We start from the raw sequence: 25,665 nt of genomic DNA, 5'->3' as shown, positions 1-25,665 counted from the left end.
AAGAATTTCTGCTGTAGTATTCAGCAGCTAATAAGTACAGGAAGGATTAAGATTTTTTAATAGAAGTAATTTACAAATCTGTTCAACTTTTCTGGCACCAGTTGATTTAAAAAAAATAAAAAAATAAAAAAAATTGAAAGTTTTTCACTGGAGTACCCCTTAAGGACTGAGCCCTTTTTCACCTCTAGGACGAAGCCATTTTTTGCAATTCTGACCACTGTCACTTTAAACATTAATAACTCTGGAATGCTTTTAGTTATCAATCTGATTCCGAGATTGTTTTTTTGTGACATATTCTACTTTAACATAGTGGTAAAATTTTGTGGTAACTTGCATCCTTTCTTGATGAAAAATTTGAAAATTTTGCATTTTTCTAACTTTGAAGCTCTCTGCTTGTAAGGAAAATGGATATTCCAAATATTTTTTTTTTTAATTCACATATACAATATGTCTACTTTATGTTTGCATCATAAAATTAATGAGTTTTTACTTTTAGAAGACACCAGAGGGCTTCAAAGTTCAGCAGCAATTTGAAACTCGCTTTTTTTCAGGGACCAGTTCAGGTTTGAAGTGGATTTAAAGGGTCTTCATATTAGAAATACCCCATAAATGACCCAATTATAAAAACGGCACCCCCCCAAAGTATTCAAAATGACATTCAGTCAGCGTTTTAACCCTTTAGGTGTTTCACAGGAATAGCAGCAAAGTGAAGGAGAAAATTCACAATCTTCATTTTTTACACTCGCATGTTTTTGTAGACCCAATTTTTGAATTTTTGCAAGGGGTAAAAAGGAGAAAATTTTTACTTGTATTTGAAACCCAATTTTTCTCGAGTAAGCACATACCTCATATGTCTGTTAATTGTTCGGCGGGCGCAGTAGAGGGCTCAGAAGGGAAGGAGCGACAAATGGGTTTTTGGGGGGCATGTCACATTTAGGAAGCCCCTATGGTGCCAGAACAGCAAAAAAAACACATGACATACCATTTTGGAAACTAGACCCCTTGGGGAGCATAACAAGGGGTAACGTGAACCTTAATACCCCACAGGTGATTCACGACTTTTGCATATGTAAAAAAAAATAAAAAAATAAAAAAATAAAAATTCCCTAAAACGCTTGGTTTCCCAAAAGTTTTACATTTTTAAAAAGGGTAATAGCAGAAAATACCCCCCAAAATTTTAAGCCCAATTTCTCCCGATTCAGAAAACACCCCATATGGGGGTGAAAAGTGCTCTGCTGGCGCACTACAGGTCTCAGAAGAGAAGGAGTCACATTTGGCTTTTTTGAAGGAAATTTTGCTCTGGGGGCATGCCGCATTTAGGAAGCCCCTATGGTGCCAGAGCAGCAAAAAAAAAAAAAAAAACACATGGCATACCATTTTGGAAACTAGACCCCTCGGGGAATGTAACAAGGGGTTAAGTGAACCTTAATACCCCACAGGTGTTTAACGACTTTTGCATATGTAGAAAAAAAAAATGCCTCTTTTCCCAAAAATGTTACATTTATAAAAAGGGTAAAAGCAGAAAATAACCCCCAAAATTTGTAACACAATTTCTCCCGAGTACGGCGATACCCCATATGTGGCCCTAAACTGTTGCCTTGAAATACGACAGGGCTCCAAAGTGAGAGCGCCATGCGCATTTGACGCCTAAATTAGGGACTTGCATAGGGGTGGACATTGGGGTTTTCTACGCCAGTGATTCCCAAACAGGGGGCCTCCAGCTATTGTAAAACTCCCAGCATGGCTAGACAGTCAGTGGCTATCTGGCAATACTGGGAGTAGTTGTTTTGCAACAGCTGGAGGCTCCGTTTTGGAAACAGTGGCGTACCAGACATTTTTAATTTTAATTGGGGAGGGTGGCTGTGTAGGGGTATGTGTATATGTAGTGTTTTTTACTTTTTATTTTATTGTGTGGTAGTGTAGTGTTTTTAGGGTACAGTCGCACGGGCGGGGGTTCACAGTAGTTTCTCGCTGGCAGTTTGAGCTGCGGCAGAAAATTTGCCGCAGCTCAAACTTGCAGCTGGATACTTACTGTAATCCTCCGCCCATGTGAGTGTACCCTGTACGTTCACATTGGGGGGGAACATCCAGCTGTTGCAAAACTACAACTCCCAGCATGTACGGTCTATCAGTGCATGCTGGGAGTTGTAGTTTTGCAACAGCTGGAGGCACACTGGTTGTGAAACACCGAGTTTGGTAACAAACTCAGTGTTTTGCAACCAGTGTGCCTTCAGCTGTTGCAAAAGCTACAACCCCCAGCATGTACGGACAGCGGAAGGGCATCCTGGGTCTTGTAGTTATGCAACTGCTGGAGGCATACTACTTTGGCTGGGGATGCTGCAGACACACTGGTTTGCTACATAACTCAGTGTGCCTTCAGCTGTTGCAAAACTACAACTCCCAGCAGTCACCGACAGCCAACGGGCATGCTGGGAGTTGTAGTTATGCAACCAGCAGATGCACTACTACAACTCCCAGCATGCACTTTAGCTGTTTGTGCAAGCTGGGAGTTGTAATTACACAACAGCTGAAGGTACACTTTTCCATAGAAAAAATGTGCCTCCAGCTGTTGCAAAACTACAAGTCCCAGCATGCCCATAAGGGCATGCTGGGAGTTGTGGTGGTCTGCCTCCTGCTGTTGCATAACTACAGCTCCCAGCATGCCCTTTTTGCATGCTGGGAGCTGTTGCTAAGCAACAGCAGGAGGCTGTCACTCACCTCCAACGATCCAGCCACATCGCCGCCGCGGCCGTTGCTCCTGGGGCCCCGATCCCAACACTGACGCCGGGGATCGGGGTCCCCAGCACTTGGGGTGCACGTCCCGCACCCGCTCACGTCCTCCGGAAGAGGGATGGAGCCGGTTGCGGGAATGACACCCGCAGCAGGCGCCCTGATTGGTCGGCCGGGAAACCGGCCGACGAATCAGGGCGATCGTGAGGTGGCACCAATGCCACCTCACCCCTGCAGGCTCTGGCTGTTCGGGGCTGTCGGAGACGGCCCCGAACAGCCTGTAATTCCGGGTCACTGGAGACCCGATTGACCCGGAATCTGCCGCAGATCGCTGGACTGAATTGTCCATCGCCATCGCCGACATGGGGGGGGGGGCATAATGACCCCCCTGGGCGATATGCCCCGATGCCTGCTGAACGATTTCAGCAGGCATCGGGCACCGGCTCCCCTCCAGCTAGCGGCAGGGGGCCGGGATTTGACAGGACGTACTCAAACATCCTTAAGGACTCGGAAAAGGGGCCATTTGAGTATGTCCTGCGTCCTTAAGGGGTTAAAGTGACGTGAGCTCAGCTATAAAGTAATGGCTTCTGATCTCTCGGTGTGTGACCCTGTAGGGGAGAAGCTGGTGCAGTACTATAAAATGAGAAGCAGCTCAGTGTGCAGGATGATAATACCAGATGTGACCTTCTGTACTTCCCTTTGTGTTTCTCTATAGTCACTGTACATCTCGTGCTCTCTGTGAGATGGTGGTTAACTAGCTAATTACTGGGACCCCCCCACCAATTTTGAGAGCTGAAGGCATATACAGCCAGCACTCTATTCATTCTCTGGAGCTTCCCTGAACGTATAGGAATCACACATTAAAGGAGTAGTCCAGTGGTGAACAACTTATCCCCTATCCTAAGGATAGGGGATAAGTTTGAGATCGCGGGGGGTCCGACCGCTGGGACCCCCTGCGATCTCCTGTACTGAGCCCCGACAGCGTCGACCTCCGCACGAAGTGGTGGCCGACACGCCCCCTCAATACAACTCTATATGGCATAGCCGGCCTTCGGCAATCTCCGGCTCTGCCATAGAGATGTATTGAGGGGGCGTGTCGGCCGCCGCTTCGTGCGGAGGTCGACACCCGCTATCTGGCCGCGGAGCCTGACCCCCGTACAGAGAGATCGCAGGGGGCACTAGCAGTCGGACCCCCCGCGATCTCAAACTTATCCCCTATCCTTAGGATAGGGGATACGTTTTTCACCACTGGACTACCCCTTTAAGAGAGACCTCCGACGAAAATGTACTTATCTTCAATGCACAGGATAGGGGATAAGTACCGTATATACTCGAGTATAAGCCGACCCGAATATAAGCCGAGGCCCCTAATTTCACCCCAAAATCCCAGGAAAAGTTATTGACTCGACTATAAGCCTAGAGTGGGAAATACATCATCCCCCCCCCTGTCATCATCCAGACCCCCGTCATCATCCCCCCTTATCATCATCATCACCGCCTGTCATCATCCCCCCCTTCATCATCACCGCCTGTCATCATCCCCCTTCATCATCACCACGTGTCATGATCCCACACCCCCCCCTTCATCATCCCACCCCCCCTTCATCATCACCACCTGTCATGATCCCACACCCCCCCCCCCCCTTCATCATCACCGCTTGTCAATGTCTGATACAGTGTCTGGCATAGTTTGAAGACCACTGAGGGCAGAGAGTTCACTCGAGTATAAGCCGAGGGGGGTGTTTTCAGCACGAAAAATCGTGCTGAAAAACTCTGCTTATACTCGAGTATATACGGTAGCTGATCGCGGGGGGTCCGACCGCTGGGGTCCCCCGTGATTACCAGGACGGGACCTGGCGCTCAGTGAGGAGCGCGTGCTGCTACTGGCATGTGCTCCGTTCATTTTTGTGGGAGCGCCGAAAAGACCCGAGGCATCATCAGCGCTCCCATAGAAATGAATGGGACTGGGAGTGCTGGGGGCTCACTGAGAGCTCCAGGGTCCTATCCTGGAGATCGCGGGGGGGCCCCAGTGATCAGGCCCCCATGATCAGCTACTTATCCCCTATCCTGTGGATAGGGGATAAGTAATTTTTTTTGCTGGTGTACTCCTTTTAAAATAAATTGAGATGTTTGCATAGTGTATGGTCAATGCTGAGGCCCAGGTATCACTGTGTGCAGACTTTTAAAGGGGGTTATCCAAGAATGGGGGGGGGGGGGGTTGTTTGGAGAAAGGGGATTTTTTTTTTTTTTTTCAAAAAACAGCACCACAACTGTCCTCAGGTTGTGTGTGGTATTGCAGCTTAATTCCATTGAAGTGAATGGAGCCTAGTTGTAATACCAGACATGCCCCGAAGACAGGTGTGGAGCTGTTTTTGGAAGACACTAGCTTTGTTTTTCTATTCCTAGATAACTCCTTTTAAGGCTATGTTCACACATCGGCCATTCCCCAGACAGCGGCTGACAGAACATGCCGACTCTTGGTTCACTTGGAAATGCGATGACCTTTCCGAGCTGAATTTTTCTGCCAGATTCTGCTGTGTGAACGAGGCCTAAGACCCCAGTATAAAGTGAGAAGCTATATACTAGACCAGTGTTTCCCAGCCAGGGTGCCTCCAGGTGTTGCAATACTACAACTCCCAGCATGCCCAGGCAGCCGGAGGCTGTCTGGGCATGCTGGGAGTTGTAGTTTTGCAACATCTGGAGGCACCCTGGTTGGGGAAACCCTTTACTAGAATATAGTGAACGCTTAATGCCCGATTGTTGTCTTTCATCTATAATCTACTTTGGGCCATGGTTGTGTTTGCAAACTCTGCTTACTGACCACTGCTGCTTTACATTTTTCTAATTTGTGTGGTGGTCATGTGTGTGTGCGCGCCAAATAGTGCGACAAGTGTGCAAAAATTTAAAGGGAACCTGTCACGAGATTTTACCATTGCCACACACTATATATGGTTAAATCTCATTTGAGTTTTCATTTAACCAGAGGTACATTCACAGTGTAGGGTCTGTCCCAATGAGGTCACCTTATCGCAGTGGGATGGTCCAAACCCTTATATGGGTCTGGTAGATGGAAATATAAAATTATGTATTTTAGAAGGCGAGGAGGAAAAAAACGAAAACGCAAAAACTAAATGGGCCTGGTCCTTAAAGGACAACTGTAGTGGTAAACATTTATATATGCCCGTGCCTACAAAATAAACTCCTACATACCTTCCTATGAGCCCCCGTTGGTCCGGCACAGGCCTCACGGTCCGGCAGTGCTGACGTCATTCCACTTCCTGGGGACTGGAACGCCGTAGAGCCGTCGGCGTATCACCGGCCGTAGCGATGTCCCGCCCCGGTCGGTGATAGGCTGAGCCCACTGTCATATAAGAAGCCGGCCAGAGCTCCTTACATGACAGTGGGCTCAGCCTATCACAGACCGGGGCGGGACATCGCTATGACCGGTGATACCACGACGGCTCTGCGGCATCCACGTCCCCAGGAAGTGGAATGACGTCAGCACTGCCGGACCGTGAGGCCTGTGCAGGACCAACGGGGGCTCGTAGGAAGGTATGTAGGAGTTTATTTTGTTTGTTTTTTTGAGGCCTGGGCACGGGCATATATAAATGTTTACCACTGCAGTTGTCCTTTAAGGTTAATGGGCCTGGTCCTTAAGGGGTTATGGAATTCACTCGTTTCCCATCTTAGGGTGCGCTGATATGTAGTAGTCATGTGAACTCTTCTCTACATCGCTGACTCCATAACGCCTGTTACTCCAGTTTTAACAAGGTAAAAAGTAATGATCCCAAACATGTTGTTGTGTGAGCAAAGTACAAGGCTGCAGTATATCTCCGCAGTAGCCGTTCTCCGGCCGGTGAACTTTGCTCCAGTGCTTTGTCTCAGCTCCGGGCTAGAGCCGGATTCTCCGCTCACCTCTCGCATATAGCAGCAGATCTCTCCAGTTGACGGTAACCTTTAACCCTGTAGTTGTTAGACGGGTTTTGCACTGCTGAAAACTGTGTTTCACAACCAGAGTGCATCCAGCTGTTTTAAGACTACAACTCACAGCAAATTGACACAGCCAAAGGCTGTCCGGGAATGCTGGGGTTTATAGTTTTGATTGGTAAAGGCTTGTTCAGACTGCAATATTAAGATGCTGAAAATTTTGTCTCCCTCAGGTTCTTTATCTGAAATCTATTGTTTTTTATGCTGATTTTGGTGCAGATTTACATACGCAACAATAGGAAAAAGCTGCAGAGAGTTTAAGCGGAAATGCACAGATAAAGGACATATTATTATTATTATTATTATTATTATTATTATTATTATTATTATTATTAAACATGTGCAGAGGAAGAGTGGTTCAGTTGCCCATAGCAACAAGTCAGAGCACATTTTCAAAAGCCTTTTTAAAAATGAAAGAAATCTGGTTGCTATGGGCAAGGCAAGGTTTTGATAAATCTCCTCCATGATCCTTTGAGAAATCCATAATATGGTAATATTGTAAAAACAGGCATTCTGTCTAGTGGTCGACACAGCAGTGGCCGCTTCTAGCACAGGGAGAGCCGTGGTGTCCGGCAGGGGGTCAGACCCCCCCCCCCCCCCCCCCCCCGATCAGACGCTTATTGATTGTTTTATTTTTTGTCATGTTACTTATGGACAGAAATCAGCATGTGAAATAACCCCCTCCGATAGGTGAGGTTGTCACTACTGGGAAAATCGCTCGAACCACTTAAAATAACTTCCTATAGGTTCATAATATAAAAAGTCATATGTGCTCTTTGATCAGGGTGACAAGATTTTGAGAAAAGAATGGGAAACTCATAAGATACAATATTGCCCTAAAAAAATCCCCACATACAGTGATCATATATTGGTTGATACCAGCTGTGCACAGGCTCTGCAGACCATATAATTGATCAATTACATCCAATGAATCACATGTGATGTCTTTCCTGAGTGAAACATAGGTGGCGTCTTCTCTGATCAGACATTAGATTTTCCTTCTCTATCCGGCCTAGACTACCTAGACCAGTAGACTATATACAGGGATGTGGAAATCCTATCGCCCGACCCCTGGGACATGTAGTTCCAGGCACCGGGCAGGTGAATTCAGTGTGAGGTGCAGGAGCGGACGCAGACTTGCATGGGACGCAAGTCTGCACCTCACACCGGCGCACAGGGTGTATGGAGTTGGCTCCTGACTTGAGCTTGCTCCATACTCAGCGACCCCCGGCTGATTTCAGTAGCCGGGGGCCGCCGCAAATAGCCCGGTATGCGGCTATTAACCCTTTAGATCACCACTGTCAAAGTTGACTGCGGTGTCTAAAGGGATCTTTTAACCATCCTTGGTAGTCTAGCGGGGTGCATGGCCCCCTGCAGCACGATCGCGGGGGCGATCCCTTGTGGAGGTAACCGGGCTTACCTCTGCATTCATGGCTGCCCCCATAGATCTGCAACGAATGAGCCTGTCTTGAGCAGGCTCAACCAAATGAACACAGATCAGTGGAGTTGACCACGCACCGGCCTATAACACGCACCCTCATTTTACTAAGGATATTTGGGTAAAAAAAGTTTTTTACCCAAATATCCTTGGTAAAATGAGGGTGCGTGTGTGTGCATGTGTATACCTTGATACACTATTTCTGACCCCGCAGAGGCCCCCACGAAAGGCTGTCGCTGCCCGCTTCTCTCCCCCTGCCTTTCCTGGGGTCTAGAGGCCGTCGCTGCCCCATTGCCTCCCCCATCCCCGGTTTTATGATTACCTGTTGCCGGGGTCGGGTCCGTGGTGCTTCTGGCTCCGGTCTGCGGTGCTTCTGGCTCCGGTGTGGTGTCTATGCAGTCTCTGGACCCCAGGATAGGCAGGGGCAGAGAAGCCGGCACCGACGGCAGGTCTCTGGACCTGCAAAAGCCGCTGCAGTTCATTGATTTAAAGCGCCCTCTTTAAATCATTGAACTGCAGCGGCTTATCAGCGTATAACACGCAGGTAGACTTTAGGCAAAAAATTTTAGCCTAAAAAATGCGTGTTATACGCCGATAAATACGGTAAGTTAAAAAGTGTTCAAAAAGTGTGATCAATAACAAAATGATACCGATACAAACATCATATTACGGCCCAAAAAATTAGCCCTCATACAGACCAGTATACGGAAAAATAAAAATATTATAGGGGTCAGGGATTTTTTTTTTAATTAACCCCTTAATGACCAAACCCATTTTCACCTCAAGGACCAGGCCAATTTTATTTTTGCGTTTTTGTTTTTTCCTCCTCGCCTTCTAAAATCCATAACTCCTTTATATTTCCATGTACAGACCCATATAAGGGCGTGACCAATTGTGCTTTGTAATGAAACCTCTCATTTTACCATAAAATGTACGTCGAACCCCCCCAAAAAATTTTTTTAGGGAGGAAATTTAAATGAAAACCACAATTTTGCACATTTTGGAGGGTTTTGTTTTCACACTTTACAGTAAAAATTACATGTGTTCTTTATTCTGTGGGTCAATACAATTAAAATGATCCCCATGGCTAGATACTTTTATATTTTTGTACCGCTTAAAAAAAAAAAAAATCAAAAACTTTTTGTACAAAATCAGTAATCTAAAATCGCCCTATTTTGACCACCCATAACTTTTTTCATTTTTCCGTATATAGGGCGGTATGAGGGCTCATTTTTTTTTATGCCGTCATCTGTACTTTTTTTAGATACTACATTTGCATATATAAAACTTTTAGATACATTTTTTTTTTTTTATAACGTGACAAAAAAAGCAGGATTTGTGGACTTTTTTAAATTTTTTACGTTTACGCCATTCACCGTACGGGATCATTAACATTATATTTTGATAGTTCGAACATTTACGCACGTGGCGATACCAAATATGTTTATTAAAAAAAAATATTTTACGATTTTTGGGGGGTAAAATGAGGAAAAACTGACAATTTTTATTGAGGGAGGGGATTTTTCACTTCACTTTTTTTTACTTTTTATCTTTACATTTTTCCAATTTTTTTTAAATATTTTTTTTACACTTTTTATGTCCCCATAGGGGACTATCTATAGCAATCATTTGATTTCTAATACTGTGCAGTGCTATGCATAGGACACAGCACTGCTCAGTATTATCGGTGATCTTCTGCTCTGGTCTGGTCAATCGCAGACCAGAGCAGAAGACCCCGGGAGACGACCAGAGCTAGGCAAGGGGACCTCCGGCCGCCATGCTGGATGATCTGATCCCCGCGGCAGCGCTGCGGGCGATCTGATCATCCAATCAAAGTGCCGCAGATGCCGTGATCTGTATTGATCACGGCATCTGAGGGGTTAATGGCGGACATCCACGTGATCGCAGATGTCAGCCATTACCGGCGGGAACCTGCCGTGTATGACACGAGCACCCTTCCGATGCTCGCGGTCATACACAGTCCTGGTGCGTCCTGGTGCGGGAAGTCCCGCCAAACCAGGACGTACATTTATGTCCGTGGCCGTTAAGGGGTTAAAAAGTAAAAAATAAGTTTTATTAAAACATGAGAGAAACTAAAAATAATTACTATTGGTGTAATCAGGCTGACCTAAAGTATCAAAATAATATGTAAGTTTGACCACAAGGTGAATGGCGAAAAAAAAGAAAACCCCAAAATTTGCATCTTATTTTTTTTCAATTTCACCTCACAAAAATATATATATATATATATATATATATATATATATATATATATATATATATGATAGTATATACATTTTTTTGTTTCAGAGCATAAGTTATGGAAAAATGAAAGGTGCCATTACAAAGTATACTTGGCCCTGCAAAAAAAACAAGCCTCATATGGGTTCTGTAGATGGAAAAATAAGAGTTATGGCTATTTGTCTACACTAGACCTAAAATAATGATAAAAAATCCCTCTTACACCACCCAATTTAAAGGTATAGCTGCCACCACCTGTCAATTTCAACCGACAGGAAGCTATCAATCCAATCTGGATATGCTACAATTCCCAAATATAATCTACTATCCCCAGTAGTATATAAAAACAGGAAAAAGATTAATCTAAATCTATAATGTAGCCGAACTGGTAAGTAAATTTAAGACTATACATTACTGTATTTATTGGCGTATAACACGCACCCCCATTTTAACAGGGAAATTTAAGTAAAAAAAAGAAAATGTTAAATAAATGACTTGGACTAAATGCCACATCATCCCCCCAACTTCGTTTTCTTCTGCACCTCAGTTTGGTCCCGTCCCTTCCAGTGCCACATCATTCCTTCCCTTTTATCAGTCCCTGTGCCACATTTACCCCTCTCATCGCCACCCCCCATGTCTCATCATCCCCCCCCTTGTCTCATCATTTCCCCCTGTCATAGACCACCACTAGCCATACAGACATTAAGCATTTAGTGCCTCCCCCCCACCATCATTTCCCCCTGTCTCATCATCCCCCACCCTGTCTCATCATGTTCCTCCTATATGCTATTCTTCCCCTTTCCTTACCTGGCTGCGCTTAGTCGGGCTGTGGTCAGTGAAGCAGATGAGTTACGTCCTCTGCCGGCTTCTCTGTGCGGCATCAGGGATGTCACTTTTCGGCGGCGACTACAGGAAATGAAAAGTGACGTCACTGATGCGGTGCAGAGAAGCCGGCAGAGGAAGTCACTCATCTGCTTCACTGACCGCAGACCGCAAAAGACCCCCCGTCTGACCTGCTGAAGCGCAGCCAGGTAAGGACAATAAACAAAACTATGAAAAGTAGGGAAAGGGGGAATGATGAGGGAGGGGGGAGGGAGGGAAAATGAAAAGTAAAACTGTCACTTGTTTTCTCCCGCACTATACACAGGTACTGGGATGGTGGATATTGCGGGAGACGCTGATTAAAAGGTAGCGCAGATCCGGACAAGGTAGGGCTCATTTTAATCAGCGTCTCCTGCACTATCCACCACACCAGTACCTGTGGATAGTGCGGGAGAAAACAAGTGACAGTTTTACAGAGCGGGGAGGAGAAGCCACTGGTCACTGGTTTAAAGCGGCCGTGCTGCTAATACTTAACAAGCAGCCGCTTTAAATCAGAGACCAGAAGACTTATCGGCGTATAACACGCAGGCAGGCTTTTTGCCTTAAATTTAAGTTTTAAAAGTGCGTGTTATACGCCGATAAATACGGTAGCTCTCTTCAAGGACAATGTACGTCCGTTTTACCAGACATAAGGCAGGACATAATAAATGAATGATTTATTATGAAAGAAAAATATTCACAGTACATATAAAAATAGATGATAACAAGACAAAGTTTCACCACACAGAAAATAAATAGGAAAAAATAGAATCCTTACTTACAAAAAGTTACAGAGTTCTATTCCATGGGGTCTGGTAGGAAATGGATCTTGTCCTAGAGCTGGGCGGTATGACCAGATATGTGTATCACAGTATTTTTGTAACATATGGCTGTTCCACTGTAAATAACGGTATTTCTTTCACCCCCCCCCCCCCAAAAAAAAATCATGTTGCCCGCCAGCGCTTTTCTGCTCCCCCCCCCCCCCCCCCCCAATTCATCAGCCCAGCGGGGTAATCATCACATATGTTACCCGCAAGCACTGCCCTTCTCCTCTTTGTTGGGGGCTGCTGGCGCTGGAACTCTATACTGTACGCCAGTGATCTCCAACCTGCGGACCTCCAGATGTAGCAAAACTACAACTTCCAGCATGCCCGGGATGCAAACGATAAAGAAAATAAACTTTAAATTACCTACGTCGGCCTCGCGCTGTTCCTTTTGACTGGAACATCGGACAGCCGTCAGCCTATCACTGGCCGGAGCGATGTCCCGCCCTGGCCAGTGATAGGTTAAACGCACTGTCATGTAAGAAGCCGGCCAGAGCTCCTTACATGACATTGGGCTCAGCCTATCACTGGCCGGTGCGGGATGTCGCTCCGGCCGGTGATAGTCTGACAGCTGTCCGACGTTCCCGTCCCCAGCGTAAGGCCGATGTAGGTAAGTTAAAGTTTATTTTCTTTATCTTTTGCAGCCCCGGCATAGGGATACAGCGTACAGCAGTGGTCTCCAACCTGCAGCTGTTGCAAAATTACAGCACCCAGCATGCCCGTTGGCTGTCCGGGCATGCTGGGAGTGGTAGTTTTGCAACATCTGGAGGTCCGCAGGTTGGAGACCACTGGCGTACAGTATAGAGTTCCAGCGCCGGCGGCCCCCAACAAAGAGGAGGAGGATGGCAGTGCTTGCGGGTGACACATGTGAGTATTAAGTAGCCTGCTGGGCTGATACTTAATTGGGGGGGAGCAGAACAGCGCTGGCGGGTCACATGACTTGGGGGGGGGGGGGGGGGGGCAGAACAGCGCTGGCGGGTCACATGACTTGGGGGGGGGTCACATGACTTGGTGGGGGGGGAGCAGAACAGTGCTGGCGGGTCACATGATTTGGTGGGGGGGGAGCAGAACAGCGCTGGCGGGTCACATGATTTGGTGGGGGGAGCAGAACAGTGCTGGCGGGTCACATGATTTGGTGGGGGGAGCAGAACAGCGCTAGCGGGTCACATATGATTAGTTCCCCGATGTGGGGACAGCGCTGCGCTGGGCTGATAATTCATTCCCAATGGGGAGGGGCCCAACGGGTATTGCGGTATGGGAAAAATTCATATCGTGCAGCCCAAAAATTTCAGTATTCGGCATCAACCGGCATACCGCCCAGCCCTATCTTGTCCCCCATGCAAGCACACCCTAGCCCCCCCCCAGGTCTGCAGTTTTATACCCTGCTATGGACAGGTGATCCCTCTATGTTCAGCCCCTGGGTGGGACAAGGGGGAGAGATAGATGTGATACCTTCATGCCCAAAGAATAGGAAATGTCCTCTATCTTCTATCATGGGCCAGGCACCCACATAATTATATTTGGGTTCTCCATCAAATCCTCTTTCTAGGGGTACCTGACATGACCCCCTTATTGTGTATGATTTACCCAGTGCATACAGTTCGGGCAGGGATCAATAGACAAGGGTCATGTGAGGACTCAATTTAAAGGTAGTATGATGGAGAATCTAACCGTACAAGATAGGGGCTGCTGACCTTTTTCCCTGACCCCCCCCTATTTAATATTGGAAGATATGGCATTTGCACAGGCGAGGGCTACGTCCCAAACACTTCTTTTGATCTTGTAGATAAGACAGAAGTCTCAACTGGCACTACTGTGGTTGCTATGGAGTGATGCAGAAGTCCTGTGCCGAGGTCTGTGTCAGTCACTTATTATAGCCTGTAGTGCTCAGCATACCAAAGTCCATACAACTGTAATATACTACAAAAGAAGAAAAGAAAGTAGGTGGCAGCTCACCAAACGTAGCTTCAGGCTTCTTTATTTGTAACAGGTGAACATACAAGTGCAGACTCCCATGCAATGAGCGACGTCCGTTTCACACAATTCTGTGCTTCTTCTGGCTCAAAACACATACGATTTACTTTTTTCCCATACTGTTCCATCCGTTTTTTTGCCATACGGTTTTCTTTAGAAAAACGGATTGAAGACAGTATGGCAAAAACGTAGTGTGAACCCAGCCTAACTTAGACTGTCGTCTCCTGGCAGTTTGATCAAACAGGAGGGATTCTTTGAAATGTTAAACTAACACAGATAAGTGCGTGATGGAATTAAGTTGTACATACCGATAGAAATTTTGCAGGCCATAGATCACCAGTAATGAATGACCAGCAATCACTATTCAACATGGATACATATTTTAGCCATTGTATATGACAGCTGTTATAGGGCGAGGAGGAAAAAACGGAAGTGCAGAAACTAATAAAGACCTTATTTACAGACTATTTTGGTTGAAATTATTTTATCTACCAGGACAAGTGGATTTTCTTGAGGGACAAGTAGATTGTGTTCTGCTTTAGTCCCTTGGACAAGTAGTTTTTTATTTTTTATTTTTATTTTTTCAATTTCCACTCCCCCCTGATATAGGACTGTACCTGGTCAGCAATGCAGTTCTAGTCATATGAAGCTTTGTAAATATAGATCTATTATTAGGTTTTTTTCGCAGCCTTCTATGGATGAGTTCCAGCATTGCTCTTATCTGGGTTGTCATTCAGCTTTTCTTAAATAACAAGTGGGCCTAGTGCCATTAACTACGATTGCAAATTCTCCATGCAGCGGGTTGCTGTATGATAGTGTTTTCTATTGTCTTTCGTCTTTAATAAATTACACTGCATATTGAGAAGTGTCAGCAAATATTTACTGTATCCAACAACGTCCATGGGAAACATAAGAACAGTAGCCGGCATTTATCATTGTAGGTGTAAGTGAAACATTTTTCTACACCCTTTTTATTTATTTATTTATTTATTTTTTTTGTGCTGGTAATGTATTGGAACACCAAATTTATTGGTCGCAGAGCATTTCATAAATTTCATGCAGGTCACATTTTCTGACATTTTTATCTCCACATACACAAAAAAAAGCTAAGTCTGGGCTGGTGTTGTTTTAGAGACTTTTCAGTGGCTTTGTGCCTTTTTTGCACCTTTTCACAAAAAAGGCTCAGTTCATAAAACCCGTCCATATCATGTGTATTGCCAAAATCACTGGATTGCAACTCCAAAATCAGCAGAAATGTGTAAACCAAAAGGCGCAAATAAACCCTGCTTACGCCTTTTGCTAGACACCCAAAAACCAGTCTAAAAACAATGATAAATGTCATCCAGAGTGCTGTGACTGCTTCAGCGGCATCTAGTGGTCAATATGCAGTGTTACAAGGCAGAGCTGCAGGTCCCTGTGTATGAGAACTTTCAATTAAATTTACATTTTTTTTTTTTTGTATTTGTTCTTTTTTAGTGCAACAGAATGGAGCGAGGCATTGCTCCTACACAGCCTCCCGGAAAAACTTGTACATTAATAAAGACACTAAAGTGATATGCCAGGGGTTCACCGGGAAGCAGGTACTTCTCTCCAGATTTTTATGTGCTACATATAATGCGTTCTAAATTGTGATGTTATAAACATTTTCTTAGAATGGCGTCTAGGAGTTTCCCAACCAGGGTGCCTCCAGCTGTTGCAAAACTACAACTCGTTGGGAGTTGTAGTTTTGCAGCAGCTGGGAGTACCCTGATTGTGGAAACACTGCACCAGGGTGATTTCCCAGTTTATTTACTGTATGAAAAAGATGGATCATTGTCTTAAGATATAGTTTGTGATGTTGTATGTTTTAATACACGTTTTGCTTATGGACGTTTCAATTATTATATTTTTTTTTTTCTCCAGGGCACCTTTCATAGTCAACAGGCATTGGAATATGGAACTAGGTTAGTTGGAGGTGTTTCACCTGGCAAGGGTGGCAGTTCCCACCTTGGATTACCAGTCTTCAACTCTGTGGCCGAGGTAAGTGTAAACGTACAAATACGCCATCACTTACTAATCGCCAATCTGCCCCTTTGCATGTATACGTGGGCGGAGCATCATCTTCACTTTTATGGGACTGTGTCGTAGTTCCCTAATAGGGGTCAGATGGCAGCAGTGCTATAAAAGTTCATTTTACTTAATTCCCGTTGAGATCCTGACATATTCTAGGGATAAGCGATGACCTTAAAGGGATTATCCAGGAATAGTAAAAGCGCTACTTCCTTAAAATAAAACAAAAAACTCCCAGTCTGTCTCCAGGTTGGGGGTGGTTCTGCAGCTCAGTACCATTGAAGTGAATGGAGCCAAGTTGCAAAACCACGCCCAACCTGGAGACAGATGTGGAGTTGTTTTTGAAAGAAATTAGCTGTGTTTTTCTATTCCTGGATAACCTCTTTAATAGATGGAAATATCTATGTAAAATCCCACAGTGGTCATACAGGGGTACTACAACTCTCTTAACTCCAGTTTCATCTCCAAGGTACAAATAAGAATACTCTTTCCCTTTTGGATGTAGAAGGGTCTTTGAAAAAAGTAAATCCACCCAAAATTGGTTTGCCTCATCTTCCATTTACTTTAAGTTTTATGTATTAGGGTATGTTCACATTATGTGGATTTATTGCAAATATTGGGACAGATTTATCAAAACCTGTGTAGAGGTAGTATTGCAGTTGCCCGTAGCAATCGTTTTTATTTATTTTTGTTTGCAACCTGGTTGCTATGGGTAACTGCACCGCTTTCTTCCTCTACTCAGATTTTGATAGTGTGTGGATAAGTTATATATATGGCTTGTTGGACCACCATTATAATTCTTATCAGAACTGTGTGATCTATGAATAAATAGATATGCTTCCCTTATGTAACAAAAATATATATATAATGTATAACACAAATAGAGAAATATGGCCACACATCCACCATTTGTATTTTGATCTACTTGCTTCTCAGCATAATAAAAAAAAAAAAAAACTGGTTGTTATTAACCCCTTAAGGACCAAGGACGTACCGGTACGTCCTGAGTCCTTTCCCTTTCTATAACGCGGGGCCACGACGTGGGTCGGGCCCGGTGCCGCGTGCTATTAACCCGTTATACGCGGAGTTCAAAGTTGAACGCTGCGTCTAAAGTGAAAGTGAAACCATGCCGGTTAGCGCAGGGAGCTGTTCGGGATCGCGGCGTCCCGAACAGCTGTTAGACATGAGGAGGGTCTCCTACCTTGCCTCCTGGTGTCCAAACGCCGAATGACTGCTCAGTGCCTGAGATCCAGGCATGAGCAGTCAAGCGGCAGAATCATCGATCACTGGTTTCCTATGAGAAAGTGTGTGCAGTGTTATAGGTCCCTATGGGAGCTATAACACTGCAAAAAAAGGTGAAAAAAAGTGAATAAAGATCATTTAACCCCTTCCCTAATGAAAGTTTGAATCTCCCCCCTTTTCCCATTAAAAAAAAGTGTAAATAAAAATAAATTTATGTGGTATCGCCGCGTGCGTAAATGTCCAAATTATAAAAATATGTAGTTAATTAAACCGCATGGTCAATGGCGTACGTGCAAAAAAAATTCCAAAGTCCAAAATAGTGCATTTTTGGTCACTTTTTATATCGTGAAAAAAATGAATAAAAAGCGATCAACAAGTTTGATCAATACAAAAATGGTACCGCTAAAAACTTCAGATCACGGCGCAAAAAATTAGCCCTCATACCGCCCCATACGCGGAAAAATAAAAAAGTTATTGGGGTCAGAAGATGACAATTTTAAACGTATAAATTTTCCTGCATGTAGTTATGATTTTTTTTTTTTTTTCAGAAGTACAACAAAATCAAACCTATATAATTAGGGTATCATTTTAATTGTATGGACCTACAGTATAAGGTGTAATTTTTACTGAAAAACTTACTGTGTAGAAATAGAAGCCCCCAAAAGTTACAAAATGACGTTTTTTTTTTTCTTATTTTGTCTCACAATTATTTTTTTTTCCGTTTCGCCGTAGATTTTTGGGTAAAATGACTGTCATTACAAAGTAAAATTGGTGGCGCAAAAAATAAGCCATCATATGGATTTTTAGGTGCAAAATTGAAAGGGTTATGATTTTTTAAAGGTAAGGAGGAAAAAAACGATGGAAAACCGCCTGGTCCTTAAGGGGTTAAACATTTTTCAGCAAAACGTACAAGCCCACTCGCCATTTAGTCAGAGTGGGTCCATAACCTAACACTGGCATAGACACCATACCCACAGGTGGGACCCAGTGGCCAGGCAGCCCCACTGCTGCCCGAACAAGCCCCTGGGCTGCACCACCCCACAGACAAAGCATCTAAGAAACAATGGCCGCCACAGAAAACCACACCAGTGTGAACACTTACCATGTGCTCCCTACCAGAGGGCTGATGGGTGGAGCTGAGTGCTGGCCATGGAAGAAGGGAGAGACGACAAATGTACAACACAAATAGAGAAACAATTGTAGTCTGTCCCCTCTTTCATAGCCAGCGCTCTACTCAACCCATTTGGCCCAAGCTTTTTTAACTAGCAGGAGACTGCAAATGGTTTCCTCCTAGCATTGTCCCGGCCCTCTGGCAGGGACCACTTGGTAGGTAGCCAGGGGCTTGGTCGGACGGCAGTGGGGCTGCATGGCCACTAGGTTTCTCCCCCTGTGGGCATGGGGTTGCGGTGGTGCTGGCTAGCGCTACGCCAATGCTGGGTTAGGGACCCACACTAAATAGGTGGCCTTGACGTGGCGAGTGGGCTTGTACTTTTTGATCAAAATGTATAACAACAACCTTTGAGTTTTTTAAATTATTAATTTAATTATGCTGAGAAACAGTAGATCAAAATACAAACTGTGGATGTGCGGCTGTGTTTTTTTAAATTTATTTATTAATTTTTTTTTGTGACATTCTAGTGTGTGTGTGTGTGTGTGTAACTTTTGCTATAAGTATATATGTGCTTTACATATTTAATTTCAGACCATTATTGCCTATCACTATAATAATGAGATATATAATTTTTGTTATACTTTTGTTTCAGGCAAAGGCAGCAACAGGCGCCTCCGCCTCTGTCATATATGTGCCACCACCCTTTGCTGCTGCTGCAATTCATGAAGCTATTGATGCTGAGGTGCCACTGGTAGTATGTATCACTGAAGGAATCCCCCAGCAAGACATGGTCCGGGTCAAACACAGACTCCTCCGTCAGTCCACCACCAGGCTTATCGGACCCAACTGTCCTGGAGTCATCAATGTAAGTCATTGGAGGGAATTTGTGGGACTATTATGTTATCAGTTTATTTGTTTTTTAAAGGAAATCGGTCACCAGTGTTGCCGGCACCAACCTGTTGGAACCGACAGGTAGTGCAGGTGACGCTAATGACAAAGGTACTTGCCATGTCCCGTTCTGTGCAGGGGATCTCCAGTAATCTTGGTTGTTAGCTCCAGCTCCGGGCACCCGACTTGGGGCATGGGCAGAGCTTAAGGATTTCACTGCTCCTTGCTGGGTCCCTCTGCTACAGAACAGCAGCGGTTACGTCACTAAGCTCTGCCCGTGCCCCAAGCTGGGCCAGAGCTGAAGCTTAACTGCCAAGATTACTGGAGATCCCCTGCACGGAACAGGACAAGGTAAGTACCATTGTCATCAGTGTCACCTACACTACCTGTCAGTACTAACAGGTTAGTGCAGGTAACACTGGTGACAAATTTCCTTTTAAGGCTTTGTACTCTGCGGTCTTGCTCTCTGTGTATGTTCTTCAGGGTTGTGGTTGGGAAGAACCTGGTCAGTCTACAGCTCCAGGGTGGTGGCAAAGAAATTAGTGGAATTACAAATAAGCATTTTTAGTTTTCTCTAGAACATTTCTTTATTTCACATTTTGCCTTTTATTTATTTTATGTTTTTTTACTTGTTTTTGTTTTCAAGCCTGGAGAATGTAAAATTGGTATCATGCCAGGACATATTCACAAGAAAGGAAGGATTGGTAAGTAAATGAGATGCAATGGTTACATGGTCACTTCTCATTTAGGCAGAATCCTTCATGAAGCGAATATCAGATACTTTAAAATGCATCTTATTGGAAAATAATGTTTGGTCAGGATAACACTGAAAAACACAGCTTAAAATTATATTAAAAAGACAAGAGAACTATTTTAGGTTTCATGCTGCCCGTGAAGTCTGTGGAAAGGTAAGGAGGAGAGGAACGGGATAGGCTGAAGAAATCTAGATATAAAGGTAAGAAAACGCCAGTAGCCAGCACTCACCATTCGGAGGACTTTATTGTAGATATCGGTGCATATAGTATATACAGCTTTGGCGGGCTGGATGTTAGGAGCAGAGGTATCGGGGCAGCACTGTTTCACGCATTTTGTGCGCTTCCACAAGCCGATACAGAAGCACACAAGCTGCACGAAACAGTGCTGTCCCGATACCTCTGCTCCTAACATCCTGCCCGCCGAAGCTGTATAAATGCGCCAATATCTACAATAAAGTCCTCTGAATGCTGAGTGCTGGCTACTGGAGTTTTCTTACCTTTTTTATATCTCATTTATGGATCAGCATTGTGCACCGTCACACTCGGAGCAGGTGCATGAAGAGTAGCAATTATTCCTTGTGAACGCTGTGAGGCTACTAGTGGTGTATGTGCCAGTGCTACTATTTCTCACTGAACTGTTGAAGAAATCTAGACTCTGTATGTAAATCAAGCCCTGGGCAGTGTTTCCCTATCAGTGTGCCTCCAGCTGTTGCAAAACTACAACTCCCTGCATGTCCGGACAGCCTTCGGCTGTCCGGACATGCTGGGAGTTGTAGTTTTGTATCAGCTGGAGACACCCTAGTTTGGAAACGCTGCCTAGAGCTTAATTTACAGCTCAAACTGCTGAGTACTGCCGTATAATGTTCTCCAATCTGCTGCTGCCTCTGTAAAGCCATAAAGTGCAGAATCGCCTCCCCTTTGTGTGTGTGTGTGTGTGTGTGTGTATGTATGTATATATATATATATATATATATATATATATATATGTATATATGTGTATATATGTGTATATATGTGTATATATGTGTATATATGTGTATATATGTGTATATATGTGTATATATGTGTATATATGTGTATATATGTGTATATATGTGTATATATGTGTATATATGTGTATATATGTGTATATATGTGTATATATGTGTATATATGTGTATATATGTGTATATATGTGTATATATGTGTATATATGTGTATATATATGTATATATATTTATATATATTTATATATATTTTATATATATTTTATATATATTTTATATATATATATATATATATATATATATATATATATATATATATATATATATAATATATTTTATATTTATATATATTTATTTTATATTTATATATATTTTTTTTATTATAAAGCTGTGTATGGGAGATATTATACAGGCTAGTCTACACTCACTAGCTCAAAGACCACTGAAGATGAAGCCTGCAGAAGGGAAAATGGTGAAAAATGCTTTTTACAGAGCTATATCATGACCAGCTATATTACTACTACTTAATGTAGACACACGTAGATGCTCCTGTGTTTTTAGAGGTTTCAGTTCCTTTTATAGAACCATTCATGCCATGATCTTGGGATACTGAATGCAGCAGCATACAGATCTGGGTGGGGAGGGGAAGGGTCTAATAGGTGTTCCTGTGACCTACAGTATGACATGAAGTCAGCTGACCCAAGATGGACAAATTCCTATCACACATTTGCTTTTGTCAGGTTTTGCCCCAAAATGTAGTGCAGCGCGCCATAATTTGGCATATTGCTCCACAAATTGTCTGCGCCAGAATTTGTGGTGCGTTGTGCCAGAATAAACTTCCAAACTTAAAAAGGGCATGTTCTCTCAACCCCATTGATTTACTATTGAATTCACAGAATATCCTGTGAATAAATGGCCGGACGTTTCCACCAAATAAAAGCTGGTCAGAACTTTCCCGACTTCTAAATCTGACAATCCCTGTAGTAAAGAATAGTAGAATCCTGCATGTCTGAAACACTGTTCCACGCCAATACCCAACACTCTTAGTAAATTGGAGCCATTATTGTGATTTTCTGTGGGTCCGGCCGGTTCACACAAACCCAGTTACAGTAATCAAACGCGTGGATGCAGCCGTACTAGAATAAAACAAATGGCGCTGTAGGAATAGTGATGGTGTGAGTGCATCAAAAGGGCAAAAAAAAAAAAAAAACCTGGAATGCTTCTGTGAGAGCCTAGTCACACGGCAAAATATCGGTGGCAGTGAGAGGCCGCTGCATCAGTATTTCTGAGCAGAATTTTTCCACTAGATTCCACCCGAAAATTCCGTCGTATGATTGGCCCCTTAGTGTGCAGGAAGATGGAGCGCAGTAAATTACTGGAACCCTGAGGTGAGCAGGAAGGGGGGGGGGGGGACAGATTCCTTTGAACCTTCCTAGTATGTATGTCTGTATGAGATTAAAGGGGTACTCCGGTGAAAACCTTTTTTCTTTTAAATCAACTGGTGGCAGAAAGTTAAACATATTTGTAAATTACTTCTATTAAAAAATCTTAATCCTTCCTAATACAAATAATAATAATAAAATAATAAAATATATATATATATATATATATATATATATATATATATATATATATATATATATATAAATATTATAATATAGTGGTCCCTCAAGTTACAATATTAATTGGTTCCAGGACGGCCATTGTATGTTGAGACCATAACTATGGAAATCTGGTAATTGGTTTTGAAGCCCCCAAATTGTCATCCAAAAATAGGAAAAAGTGAGGATTAAAGAGAAAATAAGTAGTTATCTAATATAGATAAAGCAAATCCTTATATATAAAAGTAATAAAGATCTGCTGCAGCTGTAATCACTGTCTATGTCAGTTTTTTTCCATCTAGGGTGCTTCCAGCTATTGCAAAACTACAACTCCCAGCATGCCTGGACAGCCAAAGGCTGTCCAGGCATGCTGGGAGTGGTAGTTTTGCAACAGTTGGAGGCACCCTGGTTGGGAAAGACTATTCTATATAAAGGACAGGAGCTTCTTCAGGGTCCTGTACAGTACACACAAAATGTAGCCGCCCTTACCTGGTATCCAAAGGAGCAGCTAACCCTGGCACAGGTAAGGAGTAGTACAGAACATGTAGTACCTCCCTGTACTGTAGGGTGCGCTACCAGACAGTCAGTGCAGGCACTTCAGTAGTACAGGTGTAAATGCCCATTCTGATTGGTCGGTTCTTTCAGCCATTGACATGTTTCACAGATCTGGACTGTCTGTACATTGTATGTTGAGTCTGGTTTCAAGTTACAATGGTCCAGAAAAGACCATTGTATGTTGAAACTATTGTATGTTGAGGCCATTGTAAGTTGAGGGATCACTGTATATCCATCCATCCATCCCCTTGTCTCCTTTGCTGGAGAGAAATCTACCTTGAGAATAGGCCGGTTATATTTATGGCATCTTGGAGAAGGTTTCTTAATGTGCGGCCGCTCTTCATCTGGAGGGAAGGTCCTTTTTATGAGAATATTTTGTCCACTCGCAGGAGCCATCTCTTCGTCTTGCTGCGTTTTTTAATTTCCCTGTACAATGGGGATAAAGGAGAGGGATGGCGGTCATTTACGGAGGCCGCTATTTACTGTGCAGCCAGGCTCGCCTCCTCACACATCCATTATCCCCTTCATATGTATTCAGCACAGGTCCGGGCAGTAAAAAGATGAATTAGACAAGACTCATGAGCCTCTCACAGGGACATTACAGCTCACATACATTTTCTGGATGCTCAAAGAGGGGGGGGGGGGACACATTCGCCCGAAGCTGCTGCAAAGCATGATGGGTACCTGCCGTATGCTTTCTGCTGGGATGTTAAAAAATAAAGAGCTGGGGAATGAAGCAGTTTGTCTTCTACAATAAAATTCAACTGGTCCAGATCCGTACTTTATCTTTTTAAAGGGGTATTCCTGTGTTGGACATTTATGACATATCCACAGTGAGGGGACACCATTATGGCAGAAGAGGTGCTTAAAAGAAACAGAATGGATGGCGCTCTCCTTTTTGATTTGGTTGTGAACGGTTACTAAAAGCTTTGAAGAATCTGTCCTTTACTGAATTATACAGACAATCCTTTGATTCAAGTGGAGACTCTGTAATGCTTAAAGGGGTTATCCAGGGGGAAAAAAAAAATATATATGTATATGTATATATATATATATATATATATATGTATGTGTGTGTTTTATATATTTATATATATATATGTGTTTTATATATTTATATATATATATGTGTTTTTATATATTTATATATATATATGTGTTTTTATATATTTATATATATATATGTGTTTTTATATATTTATATATATATATGTGTTTTTATATATTTATATATATGATTTATATATTTATATATATGTGTGTTTTATATATTTATATATATATATATATATATATATATATATATATATGTGTGTGTGTGTTTTATATATATATATATGTGTGTGTTTTATTTATATATATATATATATATATATATATATATATATATATATATATATATATTTATAATATATAATATGTTTTATATATAAATAATAATAATAATAAAAAAAAAAAATAATAATAATTCTATATCTTATTTTTCGCCGTATAAGACACACCTCTTCTTCCCCAAAACTGGGGGGGGGGAGTTGGTGCGTCTTATACGGCGAATACACGCCTATCGCGGCGGTCCCTGCGGCCATCAACGGCCGGGACCCGCGGCTAATACAGGACATCACCGATCGCGGTGATGCCCTGTATTAACCCTTCAGACGCGGTGATCAAAGCTGACCGCCGCGTCTGAAGGGAAAGTGACACTAACCCGGCTGTTCAGTTGGGCTGTTCGGGACCGCCGCGGTGAGATCGCGGCGGTCCCAAACCACTTACAGGACCTTACCTGCCTCCTCGGTGTCTGCTCCGTGCCGGGATCCCCTGCATGGTCGGTGCTCTCCATCGTCGTCATCACGTCGTCGCGCACGCCGTCCCGCCATCCAATAGGAGCGGCGTGCGTAGCGATGTGATGACGGAGAGCGTGGATCCCGGGGAAGAAGACGTCCTGAGAGTCGGGGACACACCGGGGACGCCGCGACAGCGATGAAGCAACATCCAGGGCAGCGGTGACTGGTCCGGAGCGGCGGGGACACGTGAGTATTGCCTCCTATCCAGTGGTCTTCAACCTGCGGACCTCCAGATGTTGCAAAACTACAACTCCCAGCATGCCCGGACAGCCAACGGCTGTCCGGACATGCTGGGAGTTGTAGTTTATCAACATCTGGAGGTCCGCAGGTTGAAGACCACTGTTGGGTTCAGAATCTTTTTTTTTTTTTTTTTTTTTTTTTTAAGAGTTTGCACCTATAAATTGGGTGCGTCTTATACGCCGGTGAGTCCTGTTGGTATGTATGTGTAATATATATGAACACACACACGGCTCCAGAAAGTTAAACAGATTTCTAAATTACAGAACTAAGAACGTGTGCAGCTCACAACTAGGTGTTCAAGGTCAATGTGGCCAAAAGATTTATTATAGATTTGTAAACTAC

At 43.5% G+C, this 25,665-nt stretch overlaps 1 protein-coding gene across 1 annotated transcript in view; it reads left to right on the top strand.

Annotated features, from left to right (window-relative positions):
• Window positions 1–25,665, top strand: part of SUCLG1 (succinate-CoA ligase GDP/ADP-forming subunit alpha) — a 65,598-nt gene that overhangs the window by 4,831 nt on the left and 35,102 nt on the right. The window contains exons 2-5 of the mRNA XM_056553886.1: window positions 15,532–15,635; window positions 15,958–16,074; window positions 19,110–19,322; window positions 19,992–20,049. Coding sequence (XP_056409861.1) covers window positions 15,532–15,635; window positions 15,958–16,074; window positions 19,110–19,322; window positions 19,992–20,049 — 492 coding nt within the window. The remainder of the gene's footprint in view (window positions 1–15,531; window positions 15,636–15,957; window positions 16,075–19,109; window positions 19,323–19,991; window positions 20,050–25,665) is intronic.

This window comes from Hyla sarda, chromosome 1, assembly GCF_029499605.1.
Source record: "Hyla sarda isolate aHylSar1 chromosome 1, aHylSar1.hap1, whole genome shotgun sequence".
Taxonomy (NCBI): Eukaryota; Metazoa; Chordata; class Amphibia; order Anura; family Hylidae; genus Hyla; species Hyla sarda.
The sequence above is the reverse complement of the archived record's forward strand: the minus strand, read 5'-3'. Positions and strand labels throughout refer to the sequence as shown.